Source organism: Vombatus ursinus, unplaced genomic scaffold, assembly GCF_900497805.2.
Source record: "Vombatus ursinus unplaced genomic scaffold, bare-nosed wombat genome assembly UNPS02014785.1, whole genome shotgun sequence".
Classification (NCBI taxonomy): domain Eukaryota; kingdom Metazoa; phylum Chordata; class Mammalia; order Diprotodontia; family Vombatidae; genus Vombatus; species Vombatus ursinus.
In genome coordinates, this window is record NW_020954563.1 from 606,414 (window position 1) to 633,196 (window position 26,783).

Sequence of the window (26,783 nt, forward strand, 5' to 3'; positions counted from 1 at the left end):
CTGATGGAGAAATTACTGAGCCATCGGTGGCAGGATCTAGCCTCCATAAACAATGGAGGAGACCAGGAATGGGTGGACTGACATCAATCCCAGCCCTAGGGCTCAGGGCATGCTTTGGGCTTCCCTTCCTCTTCTCCTCCTGGGTGATGATCATGCTGGAGCATCTTAAGAATCCTAACTGGGACCACAGCAAAAATAACAGTTCCCCTCAAAGCTTTAAGGTTTCCAAAGTGCTTTTGTCACCCCAGCCTGTGAGGTGGGGAGTGCAAGTCACTTATTAGCCCCAGGATCAGAGCCTCTCCTAAGTTAGCTCTGAAGACAGAATGGTATTCTGGAAAGAGCCCTGTACTGGGCAGTCACAAGGCCTAGGTTCTTTTCTTAGCTTTACCACTTAGACACCTTGAGCAAGTTCTCTGTCCTCTTTGGGCCTTCATTTCCCTCTCAAAAACGTTTGGGGTTGCACTGGATGACCCATGTGCCCCCTTCATCTCCCCCAAGGTTCTTTGCAATTCTAAATCCCACTGTACTATGAACCCCCGAGCCTCAATTTCCCTAACTGTAAAATGAAGGGGTGAGACCTTTAGATTCCTTCTAGCTCGGACATCCTAGGATTCCTTTGTCATTCTCAGGCATTGTAGGTGTCGACGCTGGCCAGTGGTGGCAGCTCTTTCACAACAAAGAAGGCCCATTGGCTGGTGAGGGACTGCAGTCAAGGGGGAGGAGACAGCAGCCCCAGAGTGGTCCTTTCATTGGCTTCCTTTTGGGGGAGGAAAAAAGAGGGGAAGCAGCTTGAATCATCTGTGGCCACTGTTCAGAGAACCCCCAGGTAGCCTGTGGGTATTAATATTCATAGGGTGGCAGCAGGAGGTTTATAAATATTTATAAGTTGGTTCTGCTTCCGCTCATTAGATTAAGCCATAAAAAATTGCTATAAATCACCATGAAGAAGTTGAGGCCTGAGAGAAGCCAGAGGAGGAGAACTGGAGTAGATAAATACCAAAGGATTAGAAGCTTCAGCTGATTTCTCTCTGACTTTAACCAGATAGGGAAATTTGTTGTTCAGTTGTTTTCAGTTGTGTCCGACTCTTTGTGACCCCATTTGGGGTTTTCTTGGCAAAGATACTGGAGTGGTTTGCCATTTCCTTCAGTTCATTTTACAGATGAAGAAACTGAGGCAAATGAGGTTAAGTGATTTGGCCAGGGTCACACAGCTAGTAAGTATCTGAAGCCAGATTTGAACTCAGGAAGATGAGCCTTCCTGACTCTAGGCCCAGTGCTTTATCCAGTACTAGGAGTGAGGAAACTTTGTTTCTAGTCCCAGATCTGTCACTCTCTTGCTATATAATCTTCCCCTTTCTGAGCCTGTATCCTTATTTCTTGAATTAAAAAAATGGAATAGAGGTTTCTAAGGTTCCTACATCCTTTGATTCCATGATCTAGTCCAACTCTTCCCATCTGTAACCTCCACAAAGGCAGGAACATGTGTCTTCTGTCAGCATGGATCACAGTTGCTCTGAGCCAAGTGGGTAGTTATTTGTTGACTCATCTCCAGATTTAATCAGTGAGAAAGTTGAGTCCCAGAGAAATAAACTAACCTGTCCAAGTTCACTAAGCAAGTTAAGAGTTTATCCATTCCATGAACATTTGGACACCACTTGAGTAGCATTATTCGCTAAACATTGAGGAGTGAAGGTAGACAAGACACAAAAAGACTTTGCAGAATTTAGTTTTGTTATACTGACAGAGTTTATGCATATGGGATATTTGGAAAGCAATACCAGCCAGTATAAAATTGAGACAACATATACACATGGAAATTGGGATTGTAAAAAAAAAAAAGTGAGAGATGTCTTTCAGGTACAACTAAGTCCTGATTAGTGTGACTAATGAATCCTCTGAAGTGGTCACATGTATTTGGATTCACACTATTCGAAGTTATAATTATGTAAAATATAGTAATTGACGGCAGCTCAATGGAGACATAGAGTACAAATTTGAATAATGCAGCCACTTCAGGAGATCCGTTATTCACATTAATTGGGACCTAGGTGTATGAGAAGGGCCCTTGTGGGGAAGACTGGTTCTTCACCTGAAACAGCAGAAAGAGGAGCAATTGTTAGAAAGTGTAAAGAGGCAGATTTTGGCTCAGTATAAGTAAAAACTTCCAAACAATTTAGAGCTATTCCAAAGTGGAATGTGCTGCTTTGGGAGGTAGTGAGCTCTGTCACCAGAGGTTTTCCAATAGACTGAGAAACAGCTTGCCAGGAACATCATAGAGAGAATTACTGCTTCGTGTATGGGCTGAACTAGATGCCCTCTGTGGCATCTGCCCTTTCCAACTGCAAGAGTCTATGATTCTATGCACTAAGTGGTATGGTACATCAGCTATGTGCTATGGGAGTTCACATGATTAGGCCAAGTGATCCAGGAAAATTTGTCTGGACAGGTGAAATCTTGAAGTATAGAATTTGGGTCAGCAGAGGGGAAGCATGAGGAAGCATGGAGAAAATCAGGAACAATATTGTGAAGCTGGAACTCTGTGTGTGTGTGTGTGTGTGTGTGTGTGTGTGTGTGTGTGTGTAGATAGGGTTAAGCATGGCATGAATGGGGGACCACAAGGGATTAAGGTATTCACACCCCTTGTGGGCAGAGCTAAACAGTGAATTTCCCTTTTCCCTAAGACATTACCACTGATCTCTCATTTTCTCTCTCTCTGGCACAGTTTGAAGATGGGGTCATAGACATCTGCATTAAACTCCTGGACACGAACCCCAAATTCATTAAGGATCCCAGTCGCGACTGCTCCCGGCGCAGCAGCCCAATCTACGTTAGTCGGGTCATCAGTGCCATGGTAAGGAGGAAAGATATCCCAAATAGTCCCCTCATCTATTCCCCTTCCCAGGCCAAGGCCAGAGATGGGGCATCCTCAAGCACCATCCATATATCTCAGTTATTCATTTTTCAGACACTTACCCAAATCACACACAGAGCTCTGTACCTGTTTATGTTATAGATGAGACAGAGGTCCCAGGAGTGTTTGCTGTGCCTTTAGTGCTTTAGAGGATACTTCTGGATGGAATTAGGTGGAATCATTGTCCATTTCCTCATTGTCCCTCCCAAACTGTGAGCCCCTTCTCACAATATTATTTTGCTCTTGCTCCTGTGCAACTCATTCTTCTTGCACTTAAAATTGTCAGTTACCAGGTTCAGTTTTCATTGTGAGACTTGTAATAATTGGCCACCATCCAGGCAGCACAGGACTGTAAGAGGAACCAGAAATGGAAGCGATCAAGAGGGTCGGTATTCTAATTCTGTGTGACTTTGGGCAGGTCCCTTCTTCTCTCTGGGCCTCAGTTTCCTACTCTGTAAAATGAAGGGGATGATCAAGATGGCCTCTCTGGTCATGATATTTTATAATCTAAGGTCCCTTCTAGCACTGACATTTTTAGAGTGCTTTAAAGTTTGCAAAATGCTTTACATACATTATGTCATCTGATCTTCCTCTATGAGGTAGGTGGCATTATTAATCCCATTTACAGATGAGGGAACTGAGACTCAGAGAAGTAATAAAGCTAATAATTATGAGGCAGGCTACTAGCCCAACTATCCTGGATTCCAAGGCCAGCATTCTATTTGCTGGGCCATGCTGTTTCTAAGCTCTGTACTAAGCTCTCTAGAATTCATTCCGAGATTAGGTGGTTGAGAGACGGCAAGTCTAGCTGGTGTGTTCTCTTTTCTGGGTCCTTGACAACTGGTGCTGTTTCAGGTCAATTGTAATGATGACAATGGAATCTTACTTGGGCGCTGGGATAACAACTACAAGGATGGAGTCAGCCCCATGGCCTGGATAGGGAGCGTGGACATCCTGAAGAAATGGAAGGAGAGTGGGTGTTGTGCAGTTAAATATGGCCAGTGCTGGGTTTTTGCTGCTGTGGCTTGCACAGGTGAGCTCCGAGGTGTTGCCATATATAGTGGTCTTCCATAGCATAAGGAGGGTGGGGAAGGCACTAATTCTGGATTCAAAGAACCCTTCCTAGTCTAAAAGTTGACTTTTACTACTCTTCAACTACAGAGAACTGTCTAGATATAATATAAAACAATGATACAATTAAAAAATAATTTTATTAAGTGCCTACAATACGTAGAGTGCCATACTGGGCAGTGGGGAAGACATAAATTTCAATAATAGGCCCAATCTTCATGGAACTTCTAGTCTAATAGGGTAATAAGGTGAATATATAAATAACTATAATTCATTCAACAAACATTCATTAAGCACCTACTGTATACAGAGCACTGTGCTGGTACTGGAGAAGATGCAAAGGTTAAATAAGACATGATTCCTGACCTTATGGCACTTATAGTATAGTTGGAAGGTAGACCAATATAAAAACTATAATATACAACTTTATATAATATGTGTCTTAGAAGTACAGAAAGAACTTACTAGTTAAGTGAGGCCTTTGAGGAAGGTCATTATCAATGGTGGAGAGCAAGAAAGGAAGTCAGGGAAATTTCCTGGAGGAGGTAGCTTTTACACCAGACTTTAAAAAATGACAGAAAAAGTTTAGTCCAAGCATAGAGGATGGTGTGAGTCAAAGGTATGAGAACGCTATTTGTATTCAAGAGATAGTGAATTGACCAGTTTGGCAGAACTATTTATTGTGTGCAAGAAAGTTATACACAATTAGGTTGGGATGTCAGAAAAGAACCAGTTTATTGAAGGGCTTTGAATGCCAAGCAAAGGAGTATGGACATAGGCTATATCCATGAGGCAGGGTGGAGATCAATGTTGCGGGAAATAGTTCCCATTGAATTCTGATCACCCTTACATTTCAGGAACCTTTCTAGCAGGACTTAATCATTCCTCCCCCTTCCATGTTATATATAATATAATGGATCTGAAGCCAAGGCTACCTTGGTTCATGTTTCACATCTGACATTTCCTGGATATAGCAAGCACTTATCTGAACCTTAGTCTCTTCATCTGAAAAATGGGAATAACAATTCTTGCCTCACAAGATTCTTGTAAAAGAAACCACCTTGTAAAACCTAAATCACTGCAGAAAAGTGAGCCTTTATCATCCACATATTCTTTTTTTTTTTTTTGGCTAGGCAATGGGGTTAAGTGACTTGCCCAGGGTCACACACAGCTAGTAAGGGTCAATGTCTGAAGTCAGATTTGAACTCAGATCCTCCTGACTCCAGGACAAGTGCTCTATCCTGCGCAACCTAGCTGTCCCTATCATTCATATTCTTGTTGGTTCATCTTCATGGATGATATTAGTACATATGAGTAGAACAGGAGCTCTGGGGCTGGATTCCAAAGGTAGTAGCTCTCACCGGGTTAATGCTTATGCACAGTACATTCTTTATTCTCCAACCTTCTGTCTAGACAGATGTTCTGGTTACTACATTGCCTCTGTATCTGAGCAGAAACCTTAGAGCCCCATAAAAAAAATCTGTCATGCCTAGGAAGTGGTTATTTTCAACATTTTTTTTTTAACCTTTAAAGCTGTCCATTCACTCCACACAATCAATCCTAGTGGCTTCCTTGTGCTAATTATGTCCTTGTTGTTATTTCCTGTTAGCTTGTTTGTACACATTTGTTTGCTGGCTATCTCCCCCATTAGATTGTGAGCTTCTCAAGGGTGAAGTCTGTCTTTTACCTTCCTTTGGATCCCCATCCATTTAGCACGGTACCTGGCATATAACAAGAGCTTAATAAATGCTTATCAAGGGGTAGCTAGATGACGCAGAGGATAGAACACTGGCTCCTGGATTCAGGAAGACCTGAGTTGAAATCCGGCCTCAGACACTTGACCCTTACTAGCTATGTGACCCTGGGCAAGTCACTTAACCCCATTGCCTAGCCCCCACCCCAAAATCTTTAAAACAGATAAATATTACCAATTAACTGACTAGTCACCCATGTTGCAGCATCTTTGCATGAATTTCCTTCCTCTTCTCCTAACATTTCTCAATATTCTCTCCTCTCCTGTATCCCATACTTCCTTAGAGAATGCAGCCTCAGTTAGAAGGAATAGTCCCAGATCTCCTAGCTAAGACTAGCTAAGAAGCAATACTAACATGTACTCTGGTTCTAGTGCTCAGCACAGTGCCTGGTGCTTAATAAATGTTTATTGATTGATTGATTGGTTCTGGCCCTGCCTCCTCATGGAGTCTGAGATAGGACTGGATGGAGTGTCAGAAGTCCTGAATTAGGTGAAATGGCGGAAAGTTTTGTTTTGCTTTAAGGAGAACTTGAAGGCTTTCAAGAATGTTAGATCTTGGTTTGTTTGTTTGTTTTTTTTTTTTGTGAGGCAATCAGGGTTAAGTGACTTGTCCAGGGTCACACAGCTAGTAAGTGTTATGTGTCTGAGACCACATTTGAACTCAGGTCCTCCTGACTCCAAGGCCAGAGCTCTATCTACTGTGCCACCTAGCTGCCCCAAGAATATTAGATCTTGAAGGGACTTTACAATATAGAACACAAAATGTCCGCTGGAAGAGTTCGACCCCAGAACCTAGACTGTTAGAGCAGGAGGGACCTGAGAATAGTAGAACATGGAATCATAGAGGGGGATGGGACCTTAGCATATAAAGCATAGGACATCAAAACTAGATGCATCTGAACGTAAAACACAGGATGTCAGAGCTGAAAAGAACCCTGGGACAGAGAATAACACAGCTAGAAATAGACCTTAGAAGTCATTCAGCTCAGTCACCTTGTTGTTACCCTATTGCAGGTAGAGTTTCATTCGTTGTATTTGTATCTCCATTGAGTAGCACAGTGCCTGACACATAGTAGGCACTTTGTACTTATTGAATGGTTGTTTGATTACAGATGATGAAACAAACTGAGAGGGGAAATAATTTGCCCAAGCTCCCATTTTGAATTAGCAGAATGAACCCTTCTGTACTCATCTGTTTCTGGCTTTTCCTTCAGTGATGCGGTGCCTAGGAATACCAAGCAGGGTCATAACCAATTACAACTCAGCCCATGATTTAAACGCTAACCTGGTCATTGACTTGTACAGAGACGAGAAAGGCGAGTTGTTAAAGAACATGAGTGAAATGATATGGTGAGTCCGGGTCGGCACGGGAGGGTTGGAATGGATAAGGGTGAGGGTTTCCTCTGCACTAAGAAGATGGAAATCACCCCTTGGTTATTGGGGATAGGGAGCAACAACGATAAGCTAGAAGTCTTAGAGTCACAGTGTCAGAACTAGAAGGGCCCGTGTGTTCCCAGATTAGTGCTCTTTGGAGGCGGACAACTTCCCTTTTCTAGGGTCTGGGGCTGAGCAAGGAACTGCCTCGAGGTTGTACTTTGAGAGAATGCCCAGAAGGTATCCCACCCATGCCTTACATTCCACCATTAGCATTTTATTCCTTTAGATTGAGTCTTTTCCTCTGCAGGTTCCTATTTCAAAATGCAAATTATACAAGAATGGGAAGAGCTTTAAGTACCTAATTAAATAGAGTGAATTTGTTTACCAGATTGCAGGAGAAAGGATAGCGAGAAATATGAGAGTAGAAAGAACACTGAATTTAGAGTCAGAGCACGTGGTTTGGAACACAAGCTCTCCTATAATACTAGCTACATGACCTTGGGCAAGTCACCTAACACTTCCCAGCCTGTTTCTTCCTTTGTAAAATGAGGGTGTCAGAATAAACTATCTTAGATCCCTTTTAGCTCTAAATTCTATGGTACTCAGCCCTAAATAATTGGAAAAGGTTAATTGAGGATTGAAAAAGAACTAACTTGTGGATAACCGATACCAACCTGCCCAGGGTCAATTTTGTAAACCAACTCTGATCATCCTTCAGCCCCCGTATCTCAGTTCTATCTAGACTCTTGACTCCACCATTCATTCATTCACTCGTTTGCCACCCTCCCTCAAGGGGACATTCACGTAAAATTTTATCTTCAGCTGCAGGGAAGGGTTTCAGGACTTCATGCACACTCTCTATTATTTCCACTTATGACCAGTGGCACACTTTGGGAACTGTCTCCTTAGGGTTAGGGGTTTATTCTGGGGGCCTAGATTGCCATTAACTGTTCTCTATAAGGAAACCTTTCAACCTGGGCCTTGATAACACTAGACCTACGGGGCAATTGGATTGTAGTGTGCTTCATCTCTATAAGTCCTTCCTTCTACCAATACAGATCACAACCCCTCTGTGCCAGAGTACTGGATTTGGATTCAGAGGACCTGGGTTCAAATTCTGGCTCTGTCTTCCTAGCTGTCTGACAACGAACAAATAATTTCACTTCTCTGGACTTCAGTGTTTTTCATCTATAAAATGAGGGTGTTGGACTAGGTGATCTCTAAAGTACCTTTCAGGGCTAATTCTTTGATTCTATAAGCCTCGTCATCATGAAATTCTGTGGCAAGAAAAATGCCATCCCTTGATGGACAGTTTTGTATTGACAAATGTCTCTTCTCTTAGCTAGGGGAGTCCTCAGGGGATAGACACATAGATAGTTCCGTGTGCTCTGGGTCCATCGTCAAAGCATTCTCAGCTCAATACAACCTGCCAGAGATTGCACTGTGCTACTTTAGACTTTGAGGACTCAGGGTTACTTCTTTTCCACAGTGAGGCAGAGAAGAGATACTTTCATATAGTGAATTACTTGCTGTCATATAGGGAATTATTTTACTTGGCCCCTAACGGAAGAACTAGAACCAACGGGTAGAAGTTGTAAGGAAGCATATTTTGGTACAATGTAAGAAAAAGCTTCCTAACAATTAGCTCATTCTACTTTTGGATGGGAGACAGTGAGTTCCTCAGCACTAGAGGCATGCAAATGGAGGTTGGATGACTCAACTGGGAGATCAGTTGTTGGAAATATTATAGAAGGACTCTCTCTTGGGGGGGCAGGGAGGAGGTTTAGAGGGGTTGGATTAGATGACTTTCGAGATTCCTTCCAACTCAGATTGTGTGATTCTGTAAGCCCCCAGATGTTAGTAACTTTCCCTGGGGTTTGGTCAACTTTCTCTCTCTCTCTCTGTTTTTTAAAGGAATTACCACTGTTGGGTTGAAGCCTGGATGACCCGTCCTGATCTAAAGCCAGGGTTCAATGGTTGGCAAGCTATTGATCCAACTCCCCAGGAAAAAAGTGAAGGTAGGTAGGTCAGATCTCTTGAATAGGCCTCTATGTCTCTTCCCACTGAAAAAATTACAGATTCCTCTTGCAAAAGATACAACAGAATGTAATGGAACAGAGCCCTAGATTTGGAGTCAGGGAATCACTAGCTAGGTGACCATGAGCAAATCACCCAACCTCTCTCTGGACCTCAGTTTCTTCATCTGTGAAATGAGGAAATTGGATTAGATAATCCCTTAGATCCCTTCTGGTTCTAAATACTATGATCCTATGGCCCATTCCCATCATTGGTTCTATGTCAGGCCCAAGCAGATGATGTTAGGGCCTACAAATGTTGGAATCTCCCCTAGGGCACTCCATCTTTTGGTGCTTGGCAATTCTCAAATGTTGCCCCAGTGTGGTGCATTGGGAAAAGCCCTGGGTTTGGATTCAAAGGACCTGGATTCTGATCCCAGCCCTGCCACCTGTGTGGCCTTGGGAAAGTCCTTTCAGCTTACTGGTCCTCCAACTCTTTGTCTATAAAATTAGCTTGGACTATACAAAGATACCTTTGGGATTTAAATCTATGATTCTCTGATCCATCTCATCAGCCAATCATGGACCCTGAAGGATTGGGAGCCTTTCATATCACCTATGCCAAGTATGCCTCCCCTAAAGTCACTGAGCTGAGGACAGGTTCACTGCAGGTCTAGATTAGGTCCAGAAAAAACTAGTACCAGAAGTGACATTGGGTTGTTAAAAGAGAACTAGATTTAGAGTAAGATGATCTGGGATCAAAATCCTGGCTCTATTACTTACTAGCTATCTGGCCCTGGGAAAATTATGTCATCTCTTTTGAACTTTATTTTCTCATCTGTGACATGTTTGTTGGGTGTGGCAGTGGATTAGATCAGTGGTGTCAAAATTCAAACAGAAACAGATCCCTGTGGGTAGCATCTTGACTTAGAAAACCACAAACTAACATTGTCTGTGATGTGGTGTATTTTATTTATTTTTAAATGTTTTACAATTACATTTTAATGTGACTTGGGTACCACTCAGAAGTTTTGTGGGCTGCATACAGGTGCAGTTAGATAATCTCTAAATTCCCTATCAGCTCTAAATTTTATGATCATGTTACCCTAGGGGGTAAAAGATGACCTCCCTATGCACTGGTTATATCTGAGCCAGTGTGCCTCTAGGCAGACAGTTCTATTCTGAGGGTCTGGTCCAAAGTGTGAGAGTCTCTATTCATCCCAAATCAGAAAAGAAGTCATGTGGAGAATCAGACAGTTTGTTAGAAATATAAGGTACCTTAAGAATCATCTAGTCGCAAGGCAGCTAGGTGGTGCAGTGGATAGAGCACTGGCCCTGTAGTTGGGAGGAACTGAGTTCAAATTTGACCTCAGACAAAATACTTGACACTTATTAGCTGTGTGACCCTAGGTAAGTCACTTAATCCCAATTACCTAAAAAAAAAAGTAATGAAGAATCATCTAGTCTAATATGCTAATTTTACAAATAGGGAAACTGAAGTTCAGAGAAAGGAAGTGACCTGCCCAGGGGCATAGAGTAAGCTTATGACAGAACTGGATCTAGAACTTGGTTCTCTTAATTAGCAGTTCTTTGCTCCTTCCAAAAGACCTACTGACTCCCTTGATAACAGATTGTATTTTCCCCCTTCTCAGACTGAACAATTAATTTGGGGTAAATGTCAAGAGATTTATATTTGAGTAGGAATCAAAGCATTAAGCTTTAAGTATGAAACTCTAATGGGGGCACTTTAGGCATGAGCAAGTTGGCTCAGAAGGGAAAGGCATTGTGATTCTATTATGAAAAACCAGTCCCACTTTGTAGGAACCTCTTCTTTAGCACTCATGGTTTTTCTAATTCTTTAGGGATATACTGTTGTGGCCCAGCTTCAGTCAAAGCCATCAAGAATGGTGACGTGAATACCAAGTATGATGCTCCCTTCGTCTTTGCCGAAATCAATGCAGATGTGGTGGAATGGATCAAGAAAAATAATGGGAATACTGAAAGGCTTCGTACCAAAACTACAACAATAGGCATGATGATCAGTACAAAGGCTATAGGCAAGGATGAGAGAGAAGACATCACTCACCAGTACAAGTACCCAGAAGGTAAGACATTGGGGGATGGTATTTACCTTTAGGAATCAGAGAGTTAGGCTCCATGATCCTTTAGGTCCCTTCTAGCTCTGAGAATCTGTAAGTCTAAGAGTATGAGTCCAAGATACTGAAGTTCTATGATCTAAAATTCTATGATTCTAATAATTTCACTTCTCTGATCTGTTCTTTGGCTCAAACTTTTTTTTAAAAAAAAAAGTATATAAATAATTATAAAAAATTACCAGCTCTTGCCTGGGTGGTGTTGTTGTTTCAGCCGTGCCCAATTCTTCATGCCTCTATTTTGGGTTTTCTTGGCAAAAGATATTAGAGTAGTTTGCCATTTGCTTCTCCAGCTCATTTTACAGATAAGGAAACTGAGGAAAATAAGGTTAAGTGACTTGCCCAGGGTCACACAGCTAGTAAGTGTCTGAAGTCGTATTTGAACTCAGGTCTCCCTGACTCTAAGCTAGGTATTCTATTCACTGCACTACCTAGCTGCCCTCAGTAGCCTGGGTAATACTCTTTTTTTTTTCTTGGTGAAAGAGTCTTGGTGTTTGGTTTGTTTGTTTTTCATTTGTTCATTTGTTCAAAACGAACATTTTAGACCTCTTCCAGTCTGTCCTCATCAGTCAGTCAGGATAAATATAAGGCAATCAACAGGAAGAAGGCACTAGTTAGCATTGAGAGGAACAGGAAAAGGGTTTCTACGAAAGGTAGAATTTTAGCTGGGAATTGATAGAAGTCAGGCAAGGCAAGAGAAGGAGGTAAGGAGTGGAGGATTGGAAGGAGAATTCCAGGCATGGTGAACACCTAGTCAGAATGACCAGAATTAGGAGATGAAATGTCTTGTTTAAGAAATAGCAAAGAGACCAGTATCACTAGGTCATGCAGTATGCTGAGGGAGTGGGGGTGAGGAGGTATGGAATAAGGTATGAGAAGACTGGAAAGGTAGGAGGGGACCAAGTTTTGAAGGGCTCTGAATGCCAAACAAAGGATTTTATATTTGATGCTAGAGGTGATAGTTACAGAAGTTTACTGAAGGTGGCAGGGATTGGGAGGGGTGGTGGTGGTGGTGGCAGTAACATGGTCAGACCTGTGCTCCAGGAAGATTAGCTTGACAGTCAAGCCGAGAATAGACTGGAGTGGGGAGAGACTTGGGGCAGGCAGAACAACCAGCAGGCTTTTGCAATTGTCCAGGTGTGAGGGGATAAGGACCTGCACTTGGCAGTCCCAGAGGAGAAAAGGAGTTGTAAACATGTAATGAAGGTAAAACTGATAGGACTTGACAACAGATTAAATATGGAGGGTGAGAGTGAGGAGTTGGGAATAACTAGTTTTGAATCCAGGGGACTAGGAAAATGATGGTGCCCTCAACAGTAATAGGATGTTTGAAATTGGTGAGAGTTTAGGAGAAAAGATAATAAGTTTAGTTTTAGACAGTTAGACAGCTTGAGATGTGAGTCTGGAGGTTAAGAGAGAGATTAGGGTTGGAAAAGTAGGTCTGAGAAACATCAGCATAGAGATGATCTTTAATTCATAAGAGCTGATATCATCAAGTGAAACAGTATAGAGGGAGAAGGGAAAAAGGGCCCAGGACAGAGTCCTGGTAGATACTCACCTCTACTGAGCAAGGCCTCATTGAAGATCCAGCAAAGGAGAATGAGAAGGAGCAGTCAGGCAGAGAGAAGGAGAACCAGGATAGAGCAGTGTCATGGAAACCTAGAAAGTACAGAGGACAAGAGGGTGATTGCAGAGAAGTAAGGAGGATGAAAATGGGGGGAAAAAAAGACTTAGATTCAGCATCAGTTGAATGATGAGGTTGGAAGCTAGACTTTAAAGAGTTAAAAAGAATGAGAAAAGAAGTGGAGATATCAATGGATTCTATACAGCCTTCTCAAGGAGTTTAGCTTCCAAAGAGAGGAGAGATATACAGGAACAAAAGCTAGCAGGATGGTAGGCAGTAGGGAGGCAGCAGTAGACATCCCCTCATTTTATATAGAGAGAAACTGAGATCATGAAAGAGCAAATGACTTGGTCAGACAACGTTAATGACAGAGTTGGGAGTAGACTCCAGGTCTCCTGATACGAAAAAATTAGTGCTCCTTCCCCAGACTTGGAATTGCGAGAGGCCCAGATATGAATTCCACTCACATTACTTACTAAGCGACCCCAGGCAAGGAGATAATACTTCCTTCACAGTGTAGTTGTGAGGTTCAAAGGAGACAATGTCTATAATGTACTTTGTAAACCTTAAAATGTTCTGTAAATATCTGCAAATATTTATAATGCTCTGTAGAATCAACTGCTAGGATTCCATGATTTAAGATCCTATCTTTCTGAGATTCTGAAGTCTGTGATCAAAGGGCTTTGAGACAGTCTTTTCATCTGTGAGAAGAATAACACTAGGCAGGTAATGTGGCATTTTTGGAGAGAGTCTTGGTGTTGGACTCAGGAAATTCAAATCCTGCCTCAGATACTTGCTAGCTAGCTGTGTGACCCTGGGCAAGCCACTTACCTCTCTGAGCCTATTTTCTCCTCTGTTAACATGGGGATAATAATAGCAACCACCTCTCATAGTGGTCTTGTGAAGGTCAAAGAAGATTTTTATGGCAAGGCTTTTGCAAACCTTAAGGTGCTATATCAATGTTAATTATCATTATTATTGTTGCTTACATGCACTCATGCACACACACACTCACACACATCCCATGGTGTTGCTGCTCACTGAAACATTCTTTCCTACCTCAGGATCCAAGGAGGAACGGGACACATTTAAAAGAGCGAATCACCTGAACAAGCTGTCTTCTAGAGATGAGCCCCCAATGGACAATTGTCTGAAGATTAAGATCAAAGCATCCCCAGACATGAACAAGGGTAGCGATTTTGATGTCTTTGGTGTGATCAACAACATTTCATCAGAGGAGCGAACCTGTCAGCTACTGATGGCTGCCCGGACAGTCAGCTACAATGGCAGGCTTGGGCCTGAGTGTTGCAAGAAAGAGCTGCTCTCTGTGACCATAGAACCCTTGTCTGGTAAGGTCACAAGCATATTGTTACTTTGTGAGTCCTCATTAAGTATCACTGCGCTCCGGGGCAGCTAGGTGGCCCAGCCCTGGAGTCAGTAGGACCTGAGTTCAAATCCAGCCTCAGACACATAATACTTCCTAGTTGTGTGACTCAGGGCAAGTCACTTAACCCCAATTGCCTCACTTAAAAAAAAAAAAGTATCACTGTGCTCAGCACGGAGAATAGGGAAACAGGGTCATGAGATCAGAGGATGAAAACTAGAAAGAGACCTAAAGAATTATCTATTTCAACCTCCTCATTTACAAATGATGAAAGTGAGGGGCAAAGAAGTTAAATGTTTTCTCCTAGGTCACAAAGGAAGTAAGGAGCAAAGCCTGCATTCAAATCCAGGCCTTCTCTTTAGTCTGTAAGTCTAACACAGTCAGGCTTTATCTTCCAGAATATTTGCCCCACACCACCAATTTGACCACCAAGCTACAAGTCCCAGCACTGAGACACCTGGCCCTAGGCAGCTCAGGAAAGTGAAGTCCTCCAGAACTGGCATCAACAGGGAAAAAACATAGAGGGACAGGAGTGACTCCTGAAAGGCATCTGCCTTCCTACCTTCCTTCCAATGGTCACACAAAGACCATTTCTTTTCCTTTTTTTCCCCTCTCAGCTAGGATTGGACCCTCTTCTTCTGCTGCCAACTTAAAGTGGTGGTGATGCCACCTTCACCAGAGAAAGAAAGGGAGTGGGCATTTATCCTTCATTACCTAATTCTTGGTGGTCTATGGAAGCCACGAGGCCTGAGATTGAGTCTCTTACTGGTCTTACTTATTAGCTGTGTGACCACAGACAAAGCATTTACCCTCCCTGAACATCAATTTCCACATAGGTAGAATGGAAATTATAATCCTAGCACTATGGGGCAGCCAGGTGGTGCAGTAGATAGAGCACAAGGCCCTGGAGTCAGGAGGACCTGAGTTCAAATTCGGCCCCAGACACTTGACACTTACTAGCCATGTAACCCCAGGCAAGTCACTTAATCCCTAATGGTCTCCCCCCAAAACAAAACAAAAAATTCTAGCACTACCCACCCCACAGGGTTGTCAGGAGGATCAATTAAGCAATCAACAAGCATTTTTAAGCATTTACTGTGTGCCAGGTCCTATGCTAAGTGATGGAGATATAAGACAAAAATGAATCAGTCTGTTCCCTCAAGGGACATATATGCTAGAGGGAATGATGGCTAATCTTACATAGTTCCTGATGAGGCAGTTATCTTGTTGACCTTGAAATGGAGGCCTGGAGAGATGAAGTGACATGTCCAGGGGGTCAGAATGTCAGAACTAGACATGAAACTTTTTGTAGTAGCAGAGATCTGGCAACAAAGTGAATGCCCATCCATTGAAGAATGGCCAAACAAATGGCAGTTCATTGATGAAATGGAATAGTATTGTGCTGTGAAGAAGTAGTGAATATGGTGAATACAGAGAAACATTGGAAAACTTATATGAACAGATACAAAATGAATGAAGCAGAGCTGAGAAAACAATATGTACAATGACTAAAACAACATAAATAGAAAAAACAATAACCACAAAACAAGGGAAAATGAAGGTTGCAAAATTACAGAGAGCAACCTTGGTCCCAAAAAGAGCCTGAGAAGATGCCTTTCCTCTCATCCCTTTGAAGAGGTGGTAAGGGTATTCATGGGCATGATACATTGCATACAATATGAGATTTTTTTCCTATATGTTGATCAATTTTGTTGAATGTTTTCTCTTCTTCTTTTCAAAAAAAAAAACACCTTAGTTTGATAAGGGATGGCTCTCTGGGAGGGATGATAGGGAAGGATACAAGGGAAAACTTAGGTGGTGTAAAAATAAAAGATATCAATAAAATTATTTTTAAGAAAGATTTAGAGCTGGAAGGTACCTTCAAATGTAAAATATCAGATGTGGAAGGGCCCTTAGAAAAGAGCATCAGAGAATATCAGTTCCAGTAAGGTCCTTTGAACATGGAATGTGAAGACCTGAAAAAGGTTTAGAGACCACCTTGTCCAAGTACCTCATTTTACAGAGAAAACAAACTGAGTAGGTTCAAAGAAGGGAAGTGGCATGTCTAAGGTCACAAGACAGACTAGCAGTAGACCCAAGAAGTGGCCAACCTGCATCTATTGGCCTAATTATGCCTCTAAATCTTTACCTTTATGGCTAGTAAGCCAGAAGAGAATCTTGTTTATGAATTCATGGAGTAGGAGAAAGAACTGGGAGTCAGGAGACTAGCCAGCTACTCCTGGCTTTGTCAGATTCAGTTTAGATTGTTTTGTGGTTGGTGGGGTTTTCTCTCACCCTGCCCTTTTCTATTGTTTTGTCATTGTATATATTGTTTTCTTGGTTCTGTTTACTTCAATTTTCATCAGTTAGTGTTGTAAAAATGTCCATGCTTTTCTAAATTCTTCATATTCTTCATTTCTAACAGCACCACAATATTCCATAACAGTCAGGTACCACAATTCATTTAGCTACCCACCCTCTCCCTCCCACCCCCATTTGATGTACATCTACTTTGTTTCCAGTTGTTTGCTACCACAAAAAGTTCCATTATAAATATGTTGGTGTATATGGAGCCTTTCTTTTTGTCAATGACTTTCCTGGGGTATGTGCTTACTAGTGAAATCTCTGGGTCAAAGGGTAAGGACATTTTAAACATTTTATTTATATAATTCCAAATTGCTTTCCAGAATGTCTGCATTGATTCACAGCTCTACCAACAATGGGTAGTTGCCTTTTTAAAACCTGTTCGACATTGACTATTCCAAACTCTTGTCATCTTTGCCAATTTGCTAAGAATGATGTGAAACCTCCTGGTTGTTTTGATTTGCACTTCTCTTGTTATTAGTGATTTGGAGCGTCCTTTCATATGGCCCTTAACTGTTTGCAATTCTTCTTTTGAGATCTATTTGTCCATATCCTTTGGACCATTTCTCTATTTTGGACATAGAAGTGGCTTTAAATGCCACATAGAGGAGTCTGAATTTGTTTCTAGAGGCAATGGGGAGCCACAAAAGTTTGAGCAGAGAAGTGACATGGTTAGACCTGGGCTTTAGGAATATGACTCTGACAGTCATGTGGAGCATGAATTGGAAGGAGGAGAGAAAGACTTGAGAAGTCTGTGTTCAGCTTTCTTGTATCTAAGTCCATCTAGGTTTTCCATCAATAATCTCAGGCAGGCTTGTAAGGTTCCAAAGGGAGGGCAGTGGGAGAGAGACCTCTCTCCAAAATTGCCTGATATAGAGGGAATTAAATTTATAGCCCATTAAATTAGCAGGTCAAAGTTTCCTCCAAACCTATTCTTCTTCCCACTGCTATTTAATCACCATTTGTCTCCCAGATAGGATCTGCTTACTCTTTACCTATGTTTATCTCTGCCCTTCATTAAGCCTGTCAAAGAGAAATTCTTTTGTAAGTATTCGCAAGTCCTTGTAAATGTGTTCCTGACAGATTGAATTCCATTGTGGATGAAAATACAGGAAGAAGGGTAGGCAGAGAAAGAGATATACACCTTTCCCTCCATTAATAATAGCATTTATATTTATATTTAATAATAGCATTTGTAGGGTGCTTTGGGAAGCTAGGTGGCACAGTGGATAGAATGCCAGTCCTAGAGTTAGGAAGACTCACCTTTCTGAGTTCAAATCTGGCCTCAGACATTTACTATCTCTGTGATCCTGGGCAAATCACTTAACCCTGTTTGTCTCAGTTTCCTCATCTGCAAAATAAGCACGAGAAGGAAATAGCAAACCACCCCAGTACCTTTGCCAAGAAATCCCCAAATGGGATCATGACAAATCAGACATGACTGAAAAATAACTGAACAACAAAATAGAGAGCTTTAAGGTTTGGAAAGCATTCTACATATATGATCTCTTTTGATCCTTGCAACCACCCTAGAGGATAGGTGCTATTATTGTACCCATTTTACAGATGAAGAAACTAAGGCTGAAAGCGATTAAGTGATTTGCCTAGGGTTATATAGCCAGTGTCTAAGGAAGGATTTGAATTTAGGTCTTCCTATCTCCAAGTCTAGTGTTCCCTTCCAATATGCCACTTAGGTAGGGGTAGTCATAGTAATGATAATGATAATAACAATAACTAAAGAGTCACTATTGAGTAGTGGCTAGAAAGCAGGCCTCACAATCAGAAAGACCCAGGTTCAACTCCTGCCTCAGACACACACTGTCTGCCAGACCCTAGGTAGGTAACTTCAGTACACCTAAGTAACTCTTTAAAACTGTAATTTGCATAACAGTTGCTGATCTGAATTGGTAGACTTCTCTCAAGGAAGACCCTTACAGCAAAGAAATCACCAGACTCCTGTCCATATCTGTTGTTTATCTAGTTTTAGAGGAAGCTGGTAGTACAGTGGATAGAGCACTGAGCCTGCAGTCAGGAAGACCTGAGTTCAAATTCTGCCTCAGATACTTCCTAGCTGTGTGATACTGGGCAAGCCACTTAACCTTATTTGCCTTAATTTCCTCAACCATACAAGGAAGATAATAATATCACCTGCCTTGTAGGGTTGTTGTGAGAAGAAAATGAGCTAAGATTTATAAAAGGCCCTTAGCTTGGTGCCTGGCACATAAGAGGTACTAGATAAACGTGTATTCCTTTTTCCTTGCCCTTTAACAACAAGCATCCTCCAACGAAGGTGGCAGCTTAGTGTAGTGTAAAGCACCCTGGATTTGTAATCAGAGGACCCAGGTTTGAATTGTGGCCTTGATGTATGTTACCCAAATGGCCTTGGACAAGTTTCATCAATCTTAGATTTAGAACTGGAAGGGTCTTTAGAGACCACCAAGTCCAACCTCCTCATTTAGAGATGAGAGAACCAAAACCAGGGAAACTAAGAAATTTGCCCAGGGTTATCCAGCTAGAATATGTCTGAGGTAGGATTTGAACCTAGGTCTTCCTGACTCTAAGTTTAGTCCCTTAACCATTCCTACCTGATTCATCCTTTCCAACTCTAAATTTCCATGGGCGATTATCACATTTGATCCTCACAACAAGCCTTTGGGGATGGGTAGTACAAGGGTCATCATCCCCATTTCACAGATGTGAAAGCTCAGAGAGGAGAAGGAGCTTGAGAATCTACTCTGATCACACTTTACATGTGAAAAAAGCTAAGACCTCCATGAAAGTGGAAGAAGGGAGGGGCATTCTGCAGGTCATGTAGGAAGCATGTTCCCAGCGCTTGAACATGGGCCTTCCAGCCCCCCATCCAAGGTTCCTTCCCCTCCCCAGGTTGCCTCTCTCAGCAGGCCCCCCATCCCAGTGAGAATTCACCCAGCACCTAGATGTGATTCTGACCAAGAAGGAATCTGAGGCCGATACAGTCCTGGACCCTTGCCAGGATGCACTGCTTACAGTTGTTATTCTTTTGATGACAAGATCTAGGGCACTTCCATGAGCTGGGAGGACAGGAAGCCAAGCCCAGAAAAGTTTAATGTTTTCAGGTCAACCACAGGAGCAAATTATTCTCCCCTATATGTCCTGAGGCACAACATTTTCTAGCTCCTGTAGAGGTTAGCTCTACTCTTGCCTATATCCTGTCCCCCTAACACTAATATGGCCTCTCTCATTCTCTTGGCCCCCCTGACTTCATCACCTCGAGCCAAGGCTGCTGTATACTCCACTTTATTTTCCATCTTTCCCTAATACTAATCATAGGGTCATGTATGGTAGGTATTTAGTAAGTGCTCATTGTTGTTCTTTCTTTTAATGAGAAGTGATCAGAGCTGGGCAGAAAGGTAACTCTGGCATCATGTCAATGTAAATGGTAGGGAATGTGAGGATGGTCAGGAAACCTCCTCCTGAAGGTGGGAAGACAGGTTAGGAAGCTGTTTCAGTAGTCCTTTGCAAGAAGTGATTAAAGACTGGCAGTGACCCTGGGAGTTTAGAGAAGGTGAGCAGTTAGTCAAAGATGAAGAGGATCCTGGTCTATAGCTGAAGATGTACAGAAGTTAGACAACAAGGATTAGGCAGACCTCACTTATGGTCTGCCCACTGTTCTCCTAGGAGCGACCCTTGGGAGGAAAGCAGCTGAAGACTGACCATTCTCACCATCCATGTTAATAGGATACATACACACACACACACACACACACACACACACACACACACACACGCTAATGAACTGAAGATGAACTTTTCCTTATTTTTCTTTCAGAGAAGAAAATCCCCCTGAGGATCCTCTATTCACAATATTGTGACCACTTGAATGACAGCAACCTTATCAAGGTGAAGATGCTCCTTCAAATCCAAGAGTCCCACACTGTCATGATAGCTGAGCGAGACATCTACTTGCTGAATCCGGAGATCAAGATCAGGGTAAGGAGAATAAATGGCCCAGCCTGCCCCAGAGGGCAGGCCAGAGGCAAAATGGGGGGAAGCAATGGGAGGCAGATTCCCTCATTGTAGTCCCCAAGGGGCTCCCAGGGACACAGGGAGGGGCAACAGATGGAGCCCAGTTATCTCTTTCCCCCTCCCCATAGAGGCAGAACCAGGGCATAGCTGACAGCATCTCTGTCTCTCTCTCTCTGCCTTAGCTTCTTTGTCTATAAAATGTGTGTTGGCAGCAGCTGGGTGGTGCAGTGGATAGAGGGTTCGGCCTGGAGTCAGGAAGACCATTCAAATTTGGCCTCACACACTTCCTAGATCTGTGATGGTGGGCAAGTCATTCAACCTTTGTCTTTCTCAGTTTCCTCGTCTGTAAAATGGAAATAATAATAGCACCAATAAACCTTGGGTTTATTGTAAAGGTAAAGTGAGATATTTATAAAGTACTTTACAACCTGTAAAGTACACTGGATCTAGTTATTATTATTAAATGATCTGGATGTTCCCTTCCTGGTCTGATATTCTATGTTTTAATGTTTCTTCTAGTCCTGACATTCTATTTTCTGTGTTCTAAGCTTCCTTCCAGTTTTGACATTCTATAATTCTCTGATTACTTGCTTTTAATGGTAAGCTTAGAAGCTCTTCTACAATAAAATCATGTAACTGAGCTGGGCAGTAGGACAACATGCTTTTGGAATGTGTCTCCAGTGTGGAATAATGGAAAGCTCATAGCTCAGTTTACCTATCTGTAAAATGGGGATAATAATACTTGCACTACCTAGCTCACAGGGCTATTGTGAGGAAAATACCTTTGTAAAGCTTAGGGTACTTTAGAAATGTGAGTAATTATTAGTGGGAATGCATCCCATTGACCAGCTACCTTCTCTTTGGATCATTTCCCCTTGAGACTAACGGCAGTGGCCAATCAGAGTCATGGCGACTCCTGTGGCCCTGGAACAGAACAAAGTTAACTGGCCCCCACAAAGATCAAACCCATTATATGGGTCCCTTTAAGACTATGCTCTTAACTGAGCCACAGACCCCAATTCTAGGAAAGTTGTATACCTGTAGCAAGAGCCTCTAAGGGCAGAAGTCAGAAGGTGAGTTATAGCCGTAATTAAGAACTTTTACTCTTTACTCATCACTAATGATGATCCTTTCAATGGCCCTATGAATGGAACTAGAGCAGGGATTATTATCCTCACTTTACACACGAGGAAACTGAGACCCAGAGAAATGAAGGGACTTGCCCAAGACCTCACAGTAGAAGTGGGACTAGAATTCAGGTCTCTGGGCCCCCAGGTCAGTGCTTCCCCACCTCTATAGCCCTTCCTCCTTGATCTTTTCCTAAAGGTTCATATCGTTCTTCTGTCTATTGTAGATCCTAGGAGAACACAAGAAGAATCGGAAGCTGGTGGCTGAATTGTCAATTAAAAACCCTCTCCAAGTTCCCATGCTTGGCTGCACCTTTGCTGTGGAGGGAGCTGGGCTGACTAAGGGGCAGAAGATAGTTAAGATGTAAGTGTTTACTTCACACAAGTGGAAAGGGATTTAAGTGCTAGAGGGAGTCCCTTTGTAAGAAGTCACTGACACACTGTAGAGTTGCTAGGAGAGTGACCAGGACAGCAAAGGAACTGGAGACCATGTCAGATCTGTCAAAGGAATTAAGAGTGTGGGTTCAGAAATGAAAGAACTCTTTGAGGTTATGAGATATCATGGGATCATTGGTTTAGACCTGGAAGGAACCTTGGAGGCTATGTGGTCCAACCTTCTACTCCCTCCCTTTACGGGGACCCAGGAGTGGTTAAGTGACTACTTGTCCAAGTCAGACAATAAGTTACAGAGTCAGGATTTGAGCCCAGATTTCCCCTGGAGAAGAGAAGACTTAAAAAGGCTAAGGTGGAACATAATAGCAGTTTTAAGTACCTGGAGGATGGTCAGTCAACTCAATTAACTAGCATTTATTAAACACCAACTCTGTTACAGGCAATGTGCTAAGCAAGACGGGTACAAAGAGAAGCAAAAAAACAAAAACAAAGCAAACAAAAACTCAGTTTCTGCTCTCAAATAACTCACAGTCTATGTGTATATGTGAGCATATACCTATACCACATCCATATGTAGGCATCCATATAGCATACAAATACATGTAACCACTTATTCTCTATGTATACACATAGATATAGCCACACATATACAGGACTGTAATCTGAGCCCTGTCTTAGGAGTCAGGAGACTGACTGGGTTCAAGTTTCAGCTCTGCCACTCACGGGACCTTGGGCAAGTTACTCCCTCTCTTTTGGTCTCAGGTTCCACCCTATAAAATTAAGGGGGTGAACCATATGACCTCTGAGGCCCCTTCTAGCTCTAAGAAGCTTTAGGATTCTATCCATGTACAAACTTGTAATCATGTCATGCACAAACACAGGAACATGTATACCTTAGGAGTGAGGGGTGAAATAGGACCAGATGATGCCTAAGGAACCTTCTAGTTTTTACAGACTATGACTCTCTAGCAGCCCAAAAAGTGGTGGTTCATTTCAAGTCAGCTAAACAAGCTTGGACCAAACTATGTCTATCCTTCCCATCCCAACACCCATTCCCAGCCTATCTGCATTGCCCTGAGACATCTGTCAAGGGGTCATGAGAGCATCTCAGGACCAGGTCTCCACCATCTCTCTATTTCTTTTTCCAGCCCTGAGCCAGTGGACGCTGGAAACACTGTCACAGTCCGAGTGGACCTGATGCCCCGGTGGCCCGGACTGCACAAGCTGGTGGTGAACTTCGAAAGTGACAAGATGAAGGCAGTGAAGGGCTCCTGGAATGTGGTTGTTGGAGAATAATTCAACTGAGAAGCCGCTCAACGGCCCTAGAGGGATGGGGAGCAAACCCCACTCTCCCCATGCCCATCCCAACCCACACAACTGAGCCTAATCACACCCTGTAAGACAACTCCCAAGACGTACCCCATAAAAACAAGGAAATTCAATCAAGAGTCTTTCCCTTCCCCCTAATGTCCCAGGCCCCATGGAGGTTCTCTTCATCAGAAACACTCTAGGTCCACAGGATCAAAGATGGTCAACAGCCATCTTTGGCAGTCATGGGTTGTCTGGGTTGCATCTCTCTGGCCTATTACCCTTCCTAAAATCCAGAGCCCCCTGAAAAGGGAGGGTTTTTAATGTTCCCTCAGTCATAGGGAGGGTCCTTTTCCCATGATGCACCAGTACCATGACCATGACAGGGCAGTTCTGACAGTGGCTGGCGACTGTCAGAGATGTAATGCCCTGTGCCTGGCCTTTAACTATTTTTCTGCAGACAGAACACTCTCCTGCCCCAATCAGGGGTCCCCTTCTTGTACCATCGGGCCATGGGTCTGGACCAGGATGGTCAATTTCAACCTATACCTTCCCTCCTATCTCCAAAGCTAGCCCCACCCAGAGATATAGGATACAGTGGGAGGTTTAGACAAGCAAAAAGATGGCTCCTAGAGTGAGGAGGATCAGGGAGCTTGATACTGGGGACTGGTAGATGAATCTGCATCATATTCAAGAAATAAGTAGGATGTAGTGGAAAGAACACTGGGCTGGGAAGTAAGGAGGCAAAGCTGCTGTCTTGAAGAATCTGTAGGGCTGTTACATTGAAGGTGATTTTTTTCTGATTGGCTCCAGCAAGCAGAACTGGGAGAAATTGATAGAAATTACAGGGAGGTCGATTTCGGCTCAAAGAAAGACCTCTTTAAAAATCAGAGCTGATCCACAAAGGAATGGAACTGCCTTAAGAGGTAATGAGGACCTTTGCTCCTAGATCTCCAAGAACAGACAGACCACTTGTCAGGGATGTTACAGGTGGACTGCTGCACTGGAAAGGGAGCTGGACTAGAACTGAGGTTCCTTCCAATTTAGGATTTCTATGATTTTAACCCAATCTCTGCTAAGATGTTTCCTATCTCTGGGTCTCAGTTATCTCCTCTGTTAAAGGAAGTGATTGGATTGGATAGCATGGTCTCTTTACCTTGCCCTTCCCACCAAGCTCTGGGACTCTGAGCAGGAAGCTAGGACTAGTGCCTACAGTCCTGTCCTCCAGAGAGCCGGGTTATTCACCCCATGTCAGAGACTGGAGGCTGGGAGCCCATGGGAGCACATGTGCATTGTTCTCAAAGGCATTAGGCTACCTGCTTGTTATGTTCCCAAGAACTATCAGGTGACTGTAATATTCAATTTGCCCTCATGCTTCTCCTCTCTCCACCTTTGTCATTATGTCTTCAGGTCAGCCTGACTTTGCCACATCTTCCTCCTACCATTCTCAGTACCTGCACTGGACCTTCTAGGGGCAAAGCTAAGATTCTTAGGACCCAGCCTTCTGTACTAGCTTGTACTGATGCTAACCCCAGGCCCTCCTCATTGCACAGCCTCTCAGCACAGATCTGGAGACTTATAGTGAAGCAGGGAGGAGAGGTCTTCAAAGCTATAGCTTCCAGCAGAACTTGTACATCTTTGATCAAGGTCTAGCAAGCTTGAGGATGCTGAAGATAGAATTCTTGTTCAGGTAGGGGTGGAACTACAAAGATCTGAAGATTCCTTGTAACACTGATTTAGGGTTTCTGTGATGGGATCTGCCCAAGCTTGTGTGCCATTGACATAGCTTTAAAAAAATGTAAGGTCATCTTCATGAGAAGCATGCCAGAAAAAAGGGACCAATAGGGTGAGGAGTCTTGAAACCACCTAAATATATGAATATAAGTTGAAGGAGTTATGGATTTTTAGCCTAGTGAAAACAGATGACAGTTGCCTTCAAATCCTTGAAGGGCTATCACAAGAAAGATTAGACTTCTACTTAGTTTCAAAGGGCAGAACTATAAACAATAAAAAGAAGTTACAAAGAAGCAGATTTTTATATGAATGAAAAAAAATCAGAGCTGTACAAAACAGAAATGGACTGCCTTAGAAGTACTGGAGTTCTTCAGTAATCAACTAATCAATGAGCATCTATTAAGCACCTACTCTGTGCCAGGAGCTGTCCTAGGTTTTGGAGATACAAATAAAAAAATGAGACAGTCCCTGCCCTCAAAGAGCTTACATTCTACTGATGGAAGACCACTCGGGGTTGCCATGGAGAGGTGTCCTGCTTCAGTTTTGAGCTGTATCAGACAACCTCTTGACAACCTGTCTAGTAAGTGAAATTGGATTAGAAAATTTCTGTCCTAGATTTGAAAATTCCCGAGTTTAGGGGAAATACCTGAAAGATAAAGAAATATTCCTTGCTTCTCTACCATCTTCCAGCTTCCAGTTAGCTTCAGGATATCAAGCCTCAGAAAGGTAAAATCTGTTGGGAGAACACAAAATATGTATAGGCTTCTGGACAGAGATCCTCATGTAGAGGAATAATTCCTGGACTGGAAGTCAGAGAACCTGGATTCTAGTCCTGGTTCTACCAAAAACAGTTATGCTAGGCAGTTTATTTCCCTGACTTTGGTTAACAGGTCTGTAAAATGAGAACATAAGATTGCGGTGAACATCCTATAAGATACTGGCTATGAATTCACTGTAAAACACTGTATCACTATGAAATGGTGTCCATCTGGAAAATAGGAGATAAAAAGTTTTGGAAGCTTTGTTCATACTTGCTACTACTACTGCTAGGGAAATATTCTGGGTTTTTTTTTTTCAAACAAGATTTTAAAATGTGAGCAAAAAATGGTGTTTGATTCTGTCCATAGGTTATATAAAGCTTTTTCTAGCAGAGCAGGCAGGAGGGCTTGCTTTTGAGCCATTTGTGCCCAACCCCATATATCGGCACTTGCCAGCTATTTGGGTATGCCTGTGTAATGCATATGCTGAAGTAACCAAAATAAAGACTTTATTTTTCACCTTGGAACATCAGCTCCTGGTTTGTTTTGGAAAGTCTTTCAATTTCCTCTTTCATGTAGGGTTCCAGCATTGCCTAGTGGTTTGGTGGGCTGAGGCAGGAGATGTAGTTGTTGGCCACATAACTTAACCCCCTCTGTGTGCCCTGCCCCAGTGCTACAGTCTAATGGGACAAAAGGAAAGTGACTGATGAAGAGGTATCACCACGGGGTAGAAGGAGTCCTGAACTGGGAACCAGGAGACAAAGGTTCCAGCTCTAGCTCACTAACACATTGTATGACCTTGGTCA

General features: G+C 42.8%; 1 protein-coding gene across 1 annotated transcript in view; it reads left to right on the plus strand.

The window, feature by feature from the left end:
• Window positions 1-26,504, plus strand: part of TGM2 (transglutaminase 2) — a 53,303-nt gene extending 26,799 nt beyond the window's left edge. The window contains exons 5-13 of the mRNA XM_027867104.1: window positions 2,723-2,851; window positions 3,767-3,944; window positions 6,950-7,085; window positions 9,027-9,130; window positions 10,990-11,232; window positions 13,969-14,253; window positions 20,461-20,621; window positions 22,012-22,148; window positions 23,326-26,504. Coding sequence (XP_027722905.1) covers window positions 2,723-2,851; window positions 3,767-3,944; window positions 6,950-7,085; window positions 9,027-9,130; window positions 10,990-11,232; window positions 13,969-14,253; window positions 20,461-20,621; window positions 22,012-22,148; window positions 23,326-23,473 — 1,521 coding nt within the window. The 3' untranslated portion in view covers window positions 23,474-26,504. The remainder of the gene's footprint in view (window positions 1-2,722; window positions 2,852-3,766; window positions 3,945-6,949; window positions 7,086-9,026; window positions 9,131-10,989; window positions 11,233-13,968; window positions 14,254-20,460; window positions 20,622-22,011; window positions 22,149-23,325) is intronic.
• Window positions 26,505-26,783: the final 279 nt, after the last annotated feature.